Source organism: Hippichthys cyanospilos, chromosome 16 (assembly GCF_059441005.1).
Source record: "Hippichthys cyanospilos isolate Australia breed blue-spotted pipefish chromosome 16, RoL_Hcya_1.0, whole genome shotgun sequence".
Taxonomy (NCBI): Eukaryota; Metazoa; Chordata; class Actinopteri; order Syngnathiformes; family Syngnathidae; genus Hippichthys; species Hippichthys cyanospilos.
The window spans coordinates 14,706,104-14,724,749 of NC_142384.1; the positions used below are offsets into that span (position 1 = coordinate 14,706,104).

At 40.1% G+C, this 18,646-nt stretch overlaps 1 protein-coding gene across 1 annotated transcript in view; it reads right to left on the minus strand.

The window, feature by feature from the left end:
- Positions 1–18,646, minus strand: part of LOC148410803 (myosin-10) — a 40,657-nt gene that overhangs the window by 12,113 nt on the left and 9,898 nt on the right. Inside the window, exons 4-14 of the mRNA XM_088436668.1 lie at positions 9,765–9,792; positions 8,259–8,361; positions 4,887–4,979; positions 4,491–4,554; positions 3,931–4,029; positions 3,545–3,688; positions 3,371–3,466; positions 2,245–2,363; positions 1,990–2,142; positions 1,730–1,903; positions 1,485–1,658 (exon numbers count right to left, since the gene is read on the minus strand). Coding sequence (XP_088292794.1) covers positions 1,485–1,658; positions 1,730–1,903; positions 1,990–2,142; positions 2,245–2,363; positions 3,371–3,466; positions 3,545–3,688; positions 3,931–4,029; positions 4,491–4,554; positions 4,887–4,979; positions 8,259–8,361; positions 9,765–9,792 — 1,247 coding nt within the window. The remainder of the gene's footprint in view (positions 1–1,484; positions 1,659–1,729; positions 1,904–1,989; positions 2,143–2,244; positions 2,364–3,370; positions 3,467–3,544; positions 3,689–3,930; positions 4,030–4,490; positions 4,555–4,886; positions 4,980–8,258; positions 8,362–9,764; positions 9,793–18,646) is intronic.

Sequence of the window (18,646 nt, forward strand, 5' to 3'; positions counted from 1 at the left end):
ACACAGAGCATCGCCGCGCAGTATCAAATTTGTTCCTGTCAACACCTTTTCTTTGACTGACAGGTCACCGCGTCCACCGGGGAGCATGTGGCTTGATGTTTGGTCGTGCTATGTTAATTGGATTAGCCTGTAACACCACGATGCTCCACACGCTGAAAAGAGCGCCGGATCACAGCGCGACATACCGAGTAATTGACACGGTGAGGGACCTGAGACCAGGAATGCCAGTTCCCCATCTGGGTTTCATTAGAATCCCGGAAAAGCAAACTCACACTGTTTGCACATATTTTCTCTTCAGTACTACTCTGTCTCGAAGGATTTATTTGAACGAGTGGAAATGAAACGCCGCCTCCCGGACTGAGTCTCCTCTCTGTTTGCCATGGCAAGCTTCACTTGCCGCGCCGATATTCATCACCATACGCGCGAATGCGAGAAGGCGGAACAAGAGATTTAAGTCCAATTAAGACCCGAGAGGCAGGAAAATCGGCGGCCCCGACTGACAGGCTTTCGCATGGGAACGACGTACAGTTAGCTGCGGTTTTCTCTTTACAGAAGAGCGCGCGCCAGGCAAAGGCGAAAACTGCACACTTCTGTTATATAACGACGGCTGCAAGAAGCCGTCAGTCTCACATCGATGTAAAACAGATGTGAGAATCCTCCAGCGGCAGCAACAGCAGAGGCGGCGGTACCACAATTGGACTATTGTATGAAGGCAATGATGTCATTCATTCAAGTCCGTTTCTTAAAATATTAGACGGACAAAAAGACATAAAGAAATGTGACTTTTTTTTTTAAGTAGAAGTCATACTACCTTTTCCTCCCTCGTACCTATAGCAGAAAGAATAACATTGCGTTTTACTTTCACTAAGCTGTGCGTACTTGATGGTTAGGGTTAGAAGAAAATAACAAAAGAAAACAAAAAATGCCCGAAAAAATACATTTTACTATGCATGGAATGTATTAGAAAAATAAATGAATTCAAAAATATCTCACAATCCATGATCTTTTTTTTTTGACTGAAACAAACTAACATAAGTCTTAATATATGTGGAAAAAGGCTGTGCATTTTTTAATGCCTTATTGCTTAATGGTTTTTTTAACAATATAAGGGAACAAAACAACAAAAATTAAAAACCTGAAACCAAAACGCTTTACTATACTACTTGATTTTTAAAAACAAACAAAAAAGCCTATATGGATGGGTTGAAAACAAACAAGCAAACAAAACACTATACACTATAAAACACTATACTATACATGACCTCCCAAAAACAAACAAAACAAAACGAAACAAAAAAAGAAAACTTGGCATACTAACTCTGGTTGGTTTAAAAAAAAAACAAAAAAACTTAATGTTAAAAAAAAAAAATACTATATACATGGCTGCTAAAAAAAAGCCTTACTATAAATGTTTTTTTTGACGGAAAATGGCTTACCATATACAATTTGAAAAAAAAAAATTATAAACAGAGAGAATGACATACCCTTCCCGCATAGTGAATGATGCAGAAGTCAGCTTTGTCCTTTAGCTGACGCGGTTTTTGGAACTTGGTGTGGGTGCCTTGCTCCTGGAGAACTTTGTCCACAAAGGTCTTGTCTGTGGCTTTGGGAAACCAGCACTCTTCATCCAGAAGAGCCAGAACACCAGGAGGGTTATTCTGAGGGGACAGAGCTTGTTTGAACCCAATAAACATGAGCGAGCCTGAACATACGAACGAGAAGCACCGACCGGCCTCTCGATGAGCTCGATGCAAGGCTGCAGGTCCAGGCCGAAGTCGATGAAGCTCCACTCGATGCCCTCCCTCTGGTACTCCTCCTGCTCCAGGATGAACATGGTGTGGTTGAAGAGCTGCTGCAGCTTTTCGTTGGTGTAGTTGATGCACAATTGCTCGAATGAATTCAGCTAGAAATGACACGTAAGGCAGAGGTCACGTTAGTTCGGATGTCGGCGGTCAACGGTGACGGTGCGGAAAAAAGATGAATTTCCACCTCAAAGATTTCAAAGCCGGCGATATCCAGAATGCCAATGAAAGATGCGCCCTGACGTTTTGTCCTGTCAAGGGCCTTGTTGATGCGATGGACCAGCCAACGAAACAGTCGCTCATACGTAGCTTTGGCCAGAGCTTCTACAGCAAAGTCAGCCTGGGCGATGAACAAAAGACATTTGGGAAATTTAAAAACTAGCCAAAACAATTTTCGTGTCGCTATATCAATTATCATTTGTGGCATCAAACAGCAACATGCCTGTTCCTTGGTCTGTGCTTTCTGTACATAGTCCCGTCCAACTTTTATCCTCGGCGTGAGGATGGCTCTCGTGAACTCCATAATGTTCATTCCAAGCAGATGGCAAAGCTTCTGTGCCGCTGAAAGACCATAAAAAACAGGAAGCCTTAACATTAGCATGCCTATAAATGGAATTATTTCATCATATTCTGAGGTAGGGCTGCACGATTATGGCCAAAATAATAGACACGATTATTTTGGTCAATATTGAAATCACGATTATTAATCACGATTATTCGTCATGTTTGGTCAAACATGTCTATTTCTTGACCTTTTTTTAAACAAGAGTATATACTCAAGACTTCATGGCTTGATACTAACAAATAATAAATGAATAAAGTAAATAATGATTCAAACAAATTAACCCCTCAAGACATGGCAAAAACTTGGCACACGGGGCAACACAGCTAACTTCCTCGCTGAGTGCAAACCAATTAAATAAGATGCAGCCTACTTGGAACCAAGCACATTAATTACTTTTCAGCAAACTTGAATCACTTTGCAGTCAAAATGTCATTTTCGGTCATTTCAAACCGAATTTATTAAAATTTTTCAAAATGGGTCTCAATTGACAGCGGGCAAAATATATATTAGGAATCACAACGCAATTTGACACTGCAAACATGTGGGAAACATTGCCTCCTGGTGGTAGGATGACAAAGTGCTTGATTTGGCTTTTTAAATGTTAATATCGCCGAGGAGCAGCTTAATTAATCGTGGCGTATCGTGATCACGATCAAAATTCGATGAATTGTGCAGCCTTATTCTGAGGATTAAGCAAAGAAAACAATGATGTGGTCAATATGGGAAACGGCCGCAATTATTCTCTGTCATTAAAATCATTGACTATTATACGGCTGACTCCTGCAGGGATATTGGAACACGCTGACACTGCAAATTGCGGCCTGTCGACACTCGAAGCATTGATCAAAACATCGCATTATCAAATACCAAAGAGACAATCTAACTTCTTGTTTGAGTTTGCGATCGGTGGATATGGGCAAGATGGTTTCTACCATCTGTTGTGGTGAAAGCCGAGTGTACGCCGTCATCTCGTTTTGAATAGCGTGCTGATGTAAAAGCTCACCCGTGTTCTCGGGCATAGAGGCCTGATCGGTGTTCCTCTCTTTCTTGAAGACAATGTTGCCGAATTGCAACACTGCCGAGACTACCTTCAACATGCCTGACAAGAAGAAGACGAATGGATGAAGGACCAGAAGCGTTGAGAGAAGATGAGCGGAGTTGCAGAACTAATACTTACAGACGATCTCATCGTGGGAGAAGCTCATGATGTGCATGGCCTCCATAGTCTCCTGGAAATTCTCTTTGTCTTGCTGGCCAGGGATGGGAATGTTGCCATTTGACAGGAATCGGTAGTTGTTGAAGCCTTCGAGAAGAAGGTCCGCTGTAACGGGAAAGAAAGTTTGCTATTAGAACGCAAGAAAATCTTTCGGATATTTGCATTAAAGCATACGTCTATTCTGAAGGTCTTAGACTATCAAATCATTCATGGCCATGGTCCACTTTAGACCTCCGCAAAGAACCCATGTTACTGGGCGGACAATCATTGCAATTGACGACTATATTCTTATTCTTGCTGGATGTAAAATTGCTTTGAGTGTGATGCTGGCACCAAAAGAAACTCACTTTTGAGATGCTCTCCAGCTCCCGCCAGCAAGCGGTAGAAAATGTGGAAGGTTCTTTCATCTTTGGCCTGTCTGATTGCCCGTGACTTCTCCAGAAGGTCTGACAGCAAACGTTAAGGACTGACAGTGGAATTTGAAGCGGAATCAAGCTAATCCCTTGCATTGTCATAACACAACTGAGGAAAGAAAATATACACTACCTATATACAGTATTTTTACCAAAACCTCATTATATACAGTAATCCTGTAAGAGGAAAATGTCAACCTAAGCCAAATCTATTGTTATCTTGAAAAACAAACTGTATTTCAACCAGCATTCATCTTCAACAGGGGCGTAGCCAGATATTTTTCAATGGGGTGGCCAGAGTAACCCTAACTCTTGATTTTATTATATAACTTTTTAAATAACTGACAGGTATCAAAAGTATCAGAATATTGCAAAAATGCCTCCAAAATCACAGAAAATAAAACATTTCCCATAGGTGTGGGGATGTCCGAAAGGGTAGCCAGAGAGTTGGCTCCGCCCATGATCTTCAATCTCTTTTTCAATAATAAGGATACAGGTTTCAATATTGGCCCCAACAATGTAGCCCGCAACATCAAAATTGATTCTGATGAACTTTCCCTGTAGGAGGAAAAAAAGATAGTTGTTGTCATTCCTGACATGACAGAACAGTATTTGGAATGTCTTCCTCAAAAATTCATGTCAAACGGGAAGGTAATTATTTTGAAACAAATACAATCACTACTGTTTTATTTGAATTAAAATGGCATTATCTAAAGAAAATATGCTAAATCTAATGCGTTGATATTGTACCTTCCAAAGTAAACTGCTTGAGCAAATGTAAACTACACTGATAGATAATGCTGAGATGACGTAAATCTTCACCCTGAGATGTAAACATACACGCACTTCAGTCAAAATAAAGATCGGTGCGCGCGTGAGGGTCAACTCACAAAGCGAGAGGAGTTGTCATTTTTCACCGTCTTGGCGTTACCAAAGGATTCCAAGATAGGGTTGGCCTGAAGGAGCTGGCGTTCCAACTCGCCCTGAGAGAAAACAAGGTCAGGTCACAGATGATCTATGCAATGCCTTGAGCAGAAGCCCTTAAAAATCATCAGAAATAACATGAAATAGAGCATTTGTAAACATCAAGGTATGAGTATCAGGTCAAAAATACCGTGGGTTAAAATGTGTGGTTACACGTGCAGCATAAACCATATTAACGTGGCAAATGTCACTCTTAATTTTGATAATAAAATAAGATAGATATTAAGAAATCATCAATACATCGGGATTAGATTTCCTATGAGATATAATGCAGATCAACTACAGTATGTCGTTGGGAGATGAGCGAGATCACAAATAGTCTTGAAAGGAAAAGATCAAGTACTGAAGTAATACATTATGTATTATGTGCTAAAATAGGTGATTCCTTTAGTAAACCTTAAAAAAAAATCATTATCTTTAGTACTTTAGAACCTAAAGTATTCACTTTAGTGCTTAATTGCCTAAAGTAATCAATCATTTCAGCACTTTATTACCTAATGTAATCGATTATTTTCACACTTAATGACCTAATGTAATGGGATGATTGAACGAGTTAAACACTACCTAATATATATTCTGTGGTATTGCAAAATACCAGAGGCTCAACTGCCAGTTCAGAAGACCAAGACATCCAAGCGATTGTGAAGCCGCAAAACTCAAGTGACAAAGTTGCATATAACACGTACTACAATCTTGTACTATTTATTGTATACACATAATAGAGGACAATATACAGTAAGTAAGACTACAGCTATTGGGACTATACTAAAACGCATAGACCAGCACACAAATAAATATGGAAATAATCAAAAAGAAGCCAACACCGTTTCCTTGACCTATTCTAAAGACATTTTTAAAGGACGCAATTGGAACCATGTGGTTGTATGAAAGCTAAATTGCAACTGCTTCATTTGTTGCAAGACTGGACTTACTGACGACAAGTCGGAATTCACGGCTGTAGCCAATCACCGTGTATTCCAGTGGCCGGTTGTTTACCATATGTTCAACAAAAGTTGGTCAATCTAAAGAGTTCTTTTTTGAATGAGGCCCGACTCATGCAGAATATGACCTGTGGGATCCTTTAGAACAGTGATTCTCAAGTTCTCAAGTATCCGTGGGAGTGCGTGAAGAAACGTCAGGGGGTACATTAATACATTCTTGCAGGTACAAGCAAATCTATTTTAACCCTTGACTGGGCACGGCGGCCGCTTTCGGCCAATAGTCTGAAAAAACGGCACACCTTTTTCTATTCTAGGCAAGAATTTTCAGGATTTTAGAGAAATTTAGAGGCAGGTTAAAATTTAAGCAATAACTACTATGCTTTTGGACATTTTGCATGTTTTGACTATTTTCTAAGAAGCTAGCTATGGTGTAGTGGAGTTTGCATGTTCTCTGCATGTTTGCTTAGCATTTGCCCAGTTATTTTATGAATTGAAAAATAAAGATGTCATGGTTGTTTGCATATATGTGCCCAGGGATAGACTTAAACCTCCAAAAGATAGTGGAATTAGTACTGTATTTGTGTCTTAGATATGGCGGACATGTGATGCGGAACAGAATTCAGCATCAACCGCAAAAAATGAGTCTTCGATGCAGCTCAGGTTCATTTAAAGCTGACAATTACATATAATACCCGAGGAATCTGAATATGTACAACTTCAGAATAGACAGGCATTCCCAAGAGATTTGGTGCGTTTCTCCACTACCTCATAATTTCTCCCCCTCAGTCGTTGTGTCCACATTCCTCTGGCTTTTGCTCAGAGGAAGCCATAATGCGCTGCAGAAGGAGCGCAGTGTGATGGAGGTCAGACTGATGGCGGGGGGGGGGGGGGGGCACTGAGGTTTACGGTTACGTGCTCAAAGCGACTGAATCACAACATATTCAAAGATCATTTGCCTTGTTTGTAGAATCTTAAAGCGGCAGACATGGGACCGTTTCCTTAAAGCGGGATTGCAACAGATGTATTTGGCGCTGCTTTTGGGTTAGCTGGAAATTGGTCATTGATTACATCAAAACAACATAAGTAGTATGGCGTGCAGGGATCTTTCAGAACCATCAACAAATATTTCGTTATTTATTTTATTTTAATCATTAGTTTTTAAACAGAAATAAATGTTAAAAGTTTGTAATGCTATGCTAAGCGCATCCATCTACACAATATTACAACTACTTAGAAAAGATATTGCTGTATCTTAAGAGGCTCTATTGTGGTGATTTGTTTACACGGTTGAAAACCATGTGCCTCTTAAAAGGGGTCAAAGTCAGATTTCTTAGATCAGCCCTGAGGGGTTCCCCAAGGATCGACCTTAGGTCCACCTCTATTATCCATTTTTATTCATGACCATCCATGTATTTTCACTGACAGTTCTGTCGTTCGATAATTCAAGAATCCTTAATTTTCATGTGCATTTTTCCCACATGTTTTCTTGCATGTACTGCATTATAAGCTCCTCAGACACCTTACGTAAAATCAAAAGTAGCTTTAGCTAATGGTTAATATTTTAATACAAACCACCAAAAAAAGAATCCCAAATTGATTGCCCCCGTGTCAGATTTGAGAACTTTGCTCACCAAGATCATCGTGTGCAGTAGTTTGAATAATATAGACATCACACATACAGAATTGACAACAAGTGCTCAATGCAATGGGAAATGTCAGATGTATCTAAGCACATTGGACATGTGTTTCTACTAAAACTCTATTCTGGCCTTTAATTTCATCCGCCTGTTGATTTCATGGCAGATTTAGCGGGCTTCAAATAATCCCGTAGGGAAGATGAGCCAGGACAAACAAATACCTCATGAAGAAAGAAGCTTCAATTAATCATGCAAAGTCATTATGGAAGCGGTGGATATGTGAAGATAAGAGCATGCAAGGCACACGCACCAACGAAAACAAATATTGAGAAAGCGGGAGATGCACTTGCCTGAAGCTTGAACGCTTTGGGAGATTCTGGCTGTTTGTTACGGATAAACAAATGCAAGTGTTATGTCAGACACAAGCCGAGCCCCCCCCCCCCCCCCCCCCCCCCCCTCCCCCATGAACACCGCCATTGCATGGCATCAAGCGGGAACAAGCTACAGACAAATCGCTCAAGTTAGCTGTTGATTAGCGTGGGACTCCAAGTCAGCAAAATATGCAAACTAAGTTATTCGCGTCACTTTTCGCAAGCATGTAAAAACATGGTCAACATGAGCATTCAATTTTGAGGAGAGAGGCGATGGAGGACAGGGGAAGAAAGCTTGGCTAAGGTTCAAGTTAGAGTGGGGCTCTTACTGGAATGTTGTGGTCTTTGCGTCCTTTGTGTGAGGAGGCAACGTGGGCCAGGTACTGGATCACTTTCTTTGTGTTCTCCGTCTTCCCAGCGCCTGATTCGCCTCTGAAAGCAAAAGGCTCGAAATTGCGGGTTAACGGACTAAAAACGTTTTTCTGAAGGTGCGGGAACCAAAGGCAAACGAACAAAAGGAACGCGGCGAACATCTGCGGGCATGAGTTGTCGTTTTCCGGATAATCCCCCCATCTGCCGAAATACTTTATCGACCCGCCATATGGTTTTGTGGGCCGCTCTCCAAAGTTCCCGAGCTCTGCTTTTCAAGCGAGTTTCTAATGATAGCTTGTGTTGAGAGAAGACCGTACACGCTTGCCGCAACCAAATCCCGGAGTCTGGAAAACCATGGCCAAGAGAGAAGGCCGTCCAGCAGTTCTACATGCGGCAACATACCAGTGGCTTTAGTCAAGCTGGTTATTAGCTTCTCTGCACTTAGATGCATGGGGAGAGTCCGCAGAGGCAGGATACAGACATGGTAATGTAGGTCATCACGTCCCATTTGGCTTTGTGTTTTCATACTTACGCATGAGTGAGAAAATACCATGTTGGAATACGTTCCTGAAAATAACCACCGTCCTTAACGAGGCTTTTCGCTTTTTGCCGTTTTGATTTATATCGTTTGCGCTGCAGTTGTTGTGGTCATATACTTGTCAACTATGTCATTTTTTATAGTATGTATTGATGTTTTTGTCATTTAGGGTCCTGTATTTGCTCGAGGTGTGCCGAAATTTTTTTTTTTCGCAATATTCTCGTAGGAACGTCCAGCTCTCAAAGCTGTCGAGTCAAGCCGTTTTCCTCGTGTCTTTTCGAAACGAATTTCCAAATCCACTTTCCGAGTTTAGTTTCCGAGTGTAGTTTTTGATACGCGCTGTGGTTATGTTGGATTTTTGTTCATAAAAACGTCTACTACTACAAGAGGCCTTTTTCAGCTCATCAATTGACACGTTGCGTTCTCCAGCCTCCATAAACTCCTAGGTGAGAAATTCTACAAGTTTTTCATTTCAACAGCTGGTCCCTGTCGTCATGTTTGGATTACGCCGCAAAAACACACAACGAAGCATGCAGCATCTTTTTAATGGTGCGCTTCGATTTCCTATCAGACAACCATCTGGTCTATAAATCAAGCATCTCAGTGACTAGGAAGTTAAACTTGGATTTATTGTCTAACGGTTGCTCCTCTTGAACTCCTGCGACTGATTATCAACATCCTCATATGTCATCTACTTGAGAAAAGACTCAAAAGATGGCAGGCTACTTTAGATTATATTTAAATACCAAATAAATGCAAACACGTGCTGACTATGGGCAAGAGGTTAGCAGCCAATTGGCAGCCACACAGTACATACTAGCATGTCTAATCATTTCTTCACACCTTTATCAAGACTTTAACTATGCAGTTTGAAAATGAACCCATAAGCTGTTGCCAATGGAATTTAAAGAGTCACAATACTCACGTGCAAAGGATTGATTGGTCCTCACGATCTGTAGAGACAAGAAAAGAATAAGGTCAAAATCGCTCTCTTTTGCACATTTGAAATTCTTAAATACACAATTTTATAATGAAGTGCAGACAAGTACAAATCACAAAAAAGTCAAGGCGATATTACAGTAAAAATGCTAAGTCGTCAGCAAAGTCTTGCAGCGTAACAACCATTAAGTTAGTTAATGGTTGTTCTCTCACTTGCGCAGACAAGTGAGAATGCAGCACGATGAGATAACATGCTAAATGAACTACCCCGACCCCCCCCAATAAAAAAAAAACTTCTTGAAACCTGCAATATAGCCTAATCTAATAAGATCCCCCTGTAAAGTAAGTACCTTCATCATATCCACGACCGCAAGCCACACATAAGTGCTCACCAAAGCCACTTCCCCCACTTTTTCCTCCCTCAAAACTGAACCAGATGATTAAAAACTTCATGTAATACAAGGACAGCTGTCAAGGACTGCAGTCACCATGTTTGCGCCATAGTGAGCCTGCTGCTGTGCTGCTTGTTTCTTTTATATCGACAAAAGCACACATGGCTTACCCAAATAGAAACAACGATAAGATTTTTTTTGAGAAGTTTCCAGTCAGAATGTTCTCAGACATTTGAAAAGGTGGATCTCGGCAGTAAATCTAATTCATTTGATTAATTCGTCGTTGAAAATTGTGAAATCAAGATTTTGCAAAAGTGGCGTGACACTGGATAGACAGAGTACAAGACGTGTTTACAATAGTTACTAACTACATAATTGTGACATGTAAAATGATGGTACACTTATTTCGCCATTTTTAGCAGTGAAAAACAATATTTTTGGGGGAGGGGAAACGCAGCAAAAGATTTATCTCCAACAGTATATAATAGGTACCAAAATGCAGCCAGTCTCCTCTTGGTTCCAATATAAACGTGTAACCCCACTGAGGTTTGGTACGTGACATTTAAAACCTTAATTATTGGGTAATACTGACAGGCTTGCTTTGCAGGCTTAATCATGCACCGGCTTACTTCATCTTTGGACTGTTCAAACATTGCATTCTAACACATTTTCTTCAACAAAAGTTGTAAACTTGAACCCTGGTTCATGCACAAGGCTCAGGGAGCAGCTCTTCTAATTTAATTCCTTCACTTCCCTCAAGGGATTAATGAACTGTTTCTATCACAAAGGTGTCAAGCTGAGGTTACATGCTTAATTTCGCTATAAAGACTCTAGTGGCTTTTGTTTTTTTTTCCTGCTCCCTTCATGGAATTCTTGTGGCAGGAAGTGAGGAGCTTTTTCATTTCCTGGAAGATCAATTGGAAAACACCTCTACATACTTTCAAGTAAATGCTGGCAAAGCCAATCCATTCATCATCTTACACCATCTAAGACATTGCTGCCGTGTCTATTTGGAGGATTTACAATCCTGAATCTGGTTTAGGAATGAGGTCAGCCTTGCTGAATAGGCGTTTGGAAAACTGGAGTTGAGTTTGAGCTCATCATTCATTCTAAAAGCAAGCACGGGGGCTGCACTTTGCTTGGAAAATCACACTTTGCTCATACCAAGGTGTGATTTTTTTTTTTTTTTAAACCAAGAAATTCCCCTTTTGTCCTCTCACTTAAGCGTGAGCTCATTTGTATATCGAAGGTTATGCTAGGACCGCAATTGTCAACATATAAAACAAATGCAATCAGTTTTGCGTTGCGTGTTGGGAAAGACCAATAAACCGCTTGCTTTGATTGCTCGCATTTCCCACAGTCTGTCTGGTCCACACAAACTTGATGGCTAGCAGTCGCAGCAACATGGCTCTGCACCAGTCCTGCTCAATCCCCTTAACTCAAGCACGCGATCTAGAAACAAAACCAAGCACACGCACAAAACTGAGCGACGTCCACCAGCTTTAAATGATTAAGGCTGGAGCTGATTTGCATGTATGACATCATGGCTAGCAAAGAAACAGTCATTAATATCTGCAAACGGCACAAAAAAAAAAGATTCATCGATAAATCAATTAAAAGGGGAAATTCTTTTGTAAAATTCCTTCCAATTTTATTTCACATTCACGTTTGTGTCATACATGGGAAATCCGAAGAGTTGAGCATTTCTGGTGGCCCGTTTACAATAAAATGTAGAACGATGAGATATGTTATGCTAATGTAGTTGGTTTTGAGATTATAAATAACATTTTATTACAAAAAAGGGGTTGCATTCTCCGACAAATAGTTGTTCTATTTTAGTTGTCCTAATAGTTCTACAGTTGACTTGAGGTGCATTCAATGACCGTTCACACCGTCGGATATCTCAACTGTCCATAAAAATAGTCATTCAACGAACCAAACGATGATGACTGGTAGATGAGCACATAACAGGAGATATGTGGAATCTTGTTATTATTTATTTGATGCATCCAAATCTGAACAGCTGCATGCCAACTGAAGTTGCAGGGGCTTGAGTCATATTTTTTTTGAGGAAAAGCTAAATTGTCAAATCACAACATTGACAGAGCAAAAAAGTTGGATAATGGCGAGTGCATTGACTTGTTTTGCTCTACTAAAGCTATGTTTTAGATTTCAATGAATAATAATATATAAAAGATATATTTAAGAACACAGTTTGCATGTTTTTCTTGCCGCATATTAACTTTCAAACGTGTTTTATAATGTGAGAACATCAAGCGTATTCAGGTGGTCACCTTGACCCACTTGCCAGCTCTTTTTCAGGTCATATTTTCCCAGGGTGCAAAGATGGGATGATGTGGGTCATTCGAATGACACATTTTCTTCCCGTCCAGAAGCGCATGACTTCCTCACTAATCTCTCTTTCTCTTGTGCTTTCCTTCCCTCTCTGTGGCTCTCATTTCCGTCTTCCCCCACTCACCTCTCCAGCCTACAGAATATCTGCGTGGACCATGCAAAGCCAGAAAATTCTTTGCCAGAAAAAAAAAGGGAAATTATGGAAAACTTGTGGGAAAATATATTTCCGTAGAACCTTAGAACAGCCCAATGTCAACTAAATGCTAAATACAGTAAGACTGGAATCAACTAATTGTTAAATGTATGCACTTGAGTGTAAAGTATCCAAACATACTCAACATGAATGTCACTTTCATTCAGTGTGTCTTGCGTGGGAGGGTTTCCTTTTGTTGCAAATAAATTGTCCTCCAAGAGGATTAAGCAAACCTTAATTCTTCACATTCCAGAGCAGTCCCGCTCTGCCTTCACCTCAAGCAAAGTCCAAATCATTTCCATTACTCACAAGCTTGTGCGGTAACGAACATCTTCAGCGCTGCTTTTACGCCGCAGCTTCACAAATGTGTCAACAAAACATGTTTTGTTGGAAGTGTGGCTCAACGTCAAGTCCTTCAAGTTAAGTCATGTTTGGTATTATTTACTTATACGATATATTCTCATTGTACGGTTATGAAACGCGACAGATTTTCACCCTTTGTTGTCCTTGCAACACATTTCTTCCACACATTTGCTTGATAAAAGAAGTCGTAAAACGCGGTTGAATGCAGTGAAAGGTCTATTACCGTGGCAACCACTTCACACGCATCAGAAATCCCGAGCGCTCACGCTACTCATCTCTATTAGGTTTGGTGACATTTACCCCACAGCTGCGCACTCATCAAGATTCATTTACACGCTCAGACAAAAAAGATATTTCCACCGTGCGGCCAATTCTTTTATTTTTTTTCTATTCGCCACAAATTTTTATATGACAGCGAAGGCAACACTTTCGTGTTTCTAGAAATGATATACAATTGAATATAAATCATATTTGCTAAAAAGACGTGCAAAGATATAAAATGTAAAATTCATTAAAGTCTCTTTATTCTTCAACCCCAAAGTTTTCTTTAAATTTTATAATGTTCTATGTGCCCGCAGCCTAAAAATGGCAGATTATTATTGTATTTGTAAAATATGAATTAAGCAGCAAAATCCGCCTGTCTTGATCCAACTCCAAGCGCGGCCATTTTGTCCCTGACTTTCACCTGAAAATGACATCACAGTTGCTCAGGTAACCACCATAGCGCAAGTGTTTTGGAGTTAGGTCATGTGACATCAGCAAGCTGAGTCGTGATTGGTTGTTACTTGAACCCTGATCAACTGCGATGTCCTTTGCAATCAACAGCAAGAAGCAAAATGTCTGCCACCTTAGAAGGATAAAGATTGTGAGGATGTAGCTACTTAATTCATATTTTTATATAATTATATATTTTCATAGGGGTTTCCATAGCAACTAGCAGTATTCATCTTTCGTTGTCAAAGCCAAATCTTTTGAGTCTATCCATGCAGCAAAACCAAAGAAACTGACGTCACTGTCCCAAAACTTTTGAGGGAGGGTTTAAAGAAAAAATACACATTGAGGTAGCTTGGACAGGTCTAACTAACACCATGACTAAAAAGCTATGGCTTCCCCAGCATAACCATTTAAAAATGACAACGAATGATCATTTCCAAAAGCTACAGAAAATGAATGGAGGGAGAAAAAAACTATTTTTAGCGCACGTTTTTTTTTTTATTGGATATTTTTGATTCGTTTACTTGTTCACACATCTGATTTCTGTTATCAATGCATTCTAAAAATACTAAAAATATACTAAAATAAGACTTAGGCACTTATGCTATGTGACCGACCACCCTTTTTGAGGGGTAATCTCAAACGATGACAATAATCACTTTTCAAAAGGCATACATTTTGCTTCGCTAACCGCAGTGACTGTGGAGCAGTTCTGTTTTTGGAATGACTGTAAAATGTAGAAAAGCTATAAATGACATCATAAAACGTTGCAGCTAATGACAGTTAATGACGGGTTGGAATATTTGGCTTCAAGATAAAAAGCACTTTGGAGGTCAAACTATGCATGTTTCAGTCCAATGACTGTGGCTTTTTGCTAACCGCCGAATGACAAAGCATTAGTCATTTCCATGCTGTTGGACCAGCTGCCAGTTTGGCATTCAAAGGCATGCGGGCCTTACAAGCCCGCAGAGCTGACTGGCCATTTGTGCCGACCCATCTATGCCCGCGCGTTGGAATTCAGCCGTCCTATCGGCAGCGGGGGGCCTCTGGGGTACCGAGCGGGTGTCGTTTTCGGCAGGTTGCGATGTCTCGGGAAAATGAGAAGCGGGTGTGGAGAGGTGTTGACCATTGAGTCTGTTTCTAGGGCCTTCGCTGATGATGTTTATTTCAAAGCCAAATTTTGATGTTTTTTAAAAGTCTAGACATCCGATCCGGGGTAGTTATTCTTACCTCTTTTTTATTTGTTTTTGTTTAGGCTAAATGAGGCTCTAAAAGTAGACGGCGAGAAGAAGAACGAAGTCCTGTTTAATTACTTAATTAAGCACTAAAGTAATCAATTACTTTAGGGAATGTGAGGATAAGCGGCCAAAATAATGGATGAGTAGACGGATGGCCTGAATTAATCAATTACTTCATACATTAAAGTAATCGATCACTTTAGGTAGTCTCGTTGATTACTTTTGTACTAGTCAAGCCTCGAAATAAATGTTGTTTATAAATAAATCGTTGTTTACTGTTCACTGTGTAAATGATAGACTTTGCTGGTTGCTTTCTGATGAGCTTGATAAGTTCTGATAGCTGCTGGCATTAAGACAAGACCTATGATGCATTCAAATGGCGTAGGACATTTCAAACTAAACTAAAAGGCTATCGATGCATTAAACAGGAATTACTGAAATAATAATAATGCTAATAAACAAAGAGAATGAAATCATGCCATTTGAAGAGTAACTGTGACACAAGAAGGATTGGCCTAATTTTTTTTCCCATTTCAGGCACTTTGATGCACTTGGATATTTTTTCAGTTTTAGACTAACCTGTAACCTGTATAAATGCTGTAAAAAAGTAACAGTTGTTGGAAATGGATTTTTATTACTTTGTCTTCAGTAATGTTCCAAAGGATACAGTTTTAGGTATACTTTTCCAACTTTTATAGATGATAGTCTTATTTAAAGTCAGCGAGGCGAGTGGCGCGAAAGGGTCTCTCTTTCCTAGGGGGCTTTGTAAAAAAATAATTGACTTCAACGCACTTGTTATGAGTTGAGCATCATTTCCCCATTAACCAATGAACATAAGACATAAGTGTAGGATTTCCAACAAAGGAGGAATGCGGGACTCTGTCAAGAGGTGATGGACCGCAGACCAAGCAACCGGCGCGGTGGGAAAAGAACAAAGAGGAGTAAGGCAAACTGGAAAAACAGATTATCAGTGGGAAAGTGGCGCATTGGAAGTCTGACGCAAGGCAGAAAAGCGTAGAATATGAATCCGCTATAAATAGAATCATGTCACCCGCTGACATTCTTGGGGATGAGATCCTTCGGGTGTTTCTGCATTGATTCAGGTCGGGACTAGCGACGGCAGTTGGCAGCTGAGCTCACGGACCAAAATAGTTTGTCATTGGGGGTTAGTGAACGTCCACGCCCTCGCGGAAAAGAGCGCAGAGTTAGAGACCCCCTGTGCTGTGTGTGAAGACTTTTGCACTCGTACACACTGACAGGGGGAGTAAGAGGAAGCAATAGTCATTTACACCTAGGCGGTGCAATTACTGTACATGCTGTTAATGTAGCAGCTAAATGCCTGCGAGAGTTGAATGCACACGTCCTGTTTATTGTTGTTCGTACGTCAAAAAAAAAAAAAAAACAGACTAGACCATCAAATGATATCATGACGCATTGAAAAGAATGAATAAAACCAAATTATTATATGTCCAGAATACTGTATTGAGCAGAGATGAGCACTGCAACTTACAAGCAGAAATTAATGTATTCATTTCCAACCTCGATGATTTGCCGATCAAAATCATGACCTAGATATAATGCCGATTAATCACAGCATCTTTAAAATTCCAACGAGTTGAGAACAGACTAATGTAAAGCAAGAACAACCCACAGAGGACTCGGACTCACACTCAAAATCACAATGTACATTTTTGTGTAAATGCCCACAAAATTTTTCCGTGCGCCTGTATGTACTCCCTCCAATATCTATTGTCCGTCTCATTCCCTTAACAGCAGAAATCAAAACTGATTTTCAATCATTTGTTGCTTGTTTGCTCATTTCTTGAACAGGTTGACTTGTGAATGACCTGGAGTTGTGATTATGTGTTCCTTTTTACTTTTCGGAGCGGTGTAAAACTTCACCAAAGGAATGTAGCAATGAGGGAGCCAAGAAAAGACATATGATTATTTAGTGAGTAGACACATCATTTAAAGCGCAGAAAAATGCACTCTAACAATAGTCGCACCAAGCTGCAAAAAATGGACTTGACCACAATGTTTTCAACTTAAGTAAAACCATCGACTCTTATTAAGACAAGTACATTTGTAACCGTGCAAACACATTTCAAACAGATGCACTGGGGGTTTGATTTCCGAGGACATATTTGTGAATTATAAGTTTGTTTCGCTTCCTCCTTAATGCTTGGCACTCTCGATTGAGAGAAAAACATGACACATCCAAAGATAATAATTTGCAACGTGTCCAAAATATGGCAAATTATAGTCATTTTAGCTGCTGCTTTGGATATTTAAAATTGTAGCTCTATATTTGGAAAACTAATTGTAAAAAAAAATGTCCGGAGAAGAGTAGATGTAGACGGAAACTTTTCATCTCGAGTTCACAGAGAATTCAAGCAGATTTTTTTTCTTTTCAATTTTTCCAAAGCGTACTGTCAAATGGGATGAAGATGCAATAAGAAAAGTGTAGTAGAGAAAATAGGAGATTGTGGTGAAGAAAAACAGGCCCCACATGTTTCTCATGGTGTGGAAAACATCATTGGGCTGAGGAACACATTCTTTGAAATGTAATGCCGTTATTTCACTATGACTCACAAATGAAGTTTTGGCAAGTCGGCGATAAGGCGCAAACACATTTAAGTATTCAGCCAATAGAATTAAGAGATGAAAAATCCACGGTTATCCTTTCTTGTCACAAGTGTAAGCATTTGGGGTGGATAACATCTGTTGAGTGGGGGCAAGAGTGGAAACAGACGTAATGATGTCACACTTCAGTCTGGCCTGTTGATTGTGTTGTTCCCGACTGCACTTCTGCTCTTTTTAACCGCTCGCCACTATTAAGTCTGCACACCCTCATACTGTGCACTGGCTGCATCAAATCGCACAGCCAAATGAGCTCAAGAAAGATAACAACAGCAGACCTCCACCAAAGCTGAAGGATTTGACCATAATAGCTTAAAAGGAGTAAAAGTACACGCAAACAAAAACGATCCCACATTAGTACACTAAAACGTCCGTGCAATTTTGTATTACGCACCAAAAGAGAATTTCAAATGGGAATAAACAGGCTACAAAAGGCCGGATTCAAAATAAAAGCTATTGCATTGTTATACATGTGTTATTTGGTGTGTTTATTTTGGAGTTGGCCTTTGTTTTGTTTCGCTTTCAATTGTCTTCCGGACAATAAACGAAAACACTTTATTGCCATTTTTGGTGTCTGAAATGTTCTTTTTCTTTAATTAAAAAAAAATCCATCTTTTGTTCCTTTTTTGCATGAAACGCAAACAAACAAATGATGGCAGTAACAACTAAGCAAATATATTGCCTTTATATATCGATGATGATTTTTTTTCTCTATTTATAACAGTACCATTTCTTAAAGATGTCATGCTTTGTTTTTCTGTTGCTGTTGTTCTCTAGGTTTCACCTTTAGGCAAATGATCAGAGAGCTGTTGCAGGAGATATGGCAGAAAGCGCTTGGCAAGGTAATCGAATGCAGATGGCAACGGTCGAGTGGCTTGTCATTCCACAGAGGCTCTTTGTGAGGGCTGGGCTCGCCATAATCCAGCAGAACAAGGCCGTTTTCATGTGTACGTCCGTGCATGTGTGTTTATGC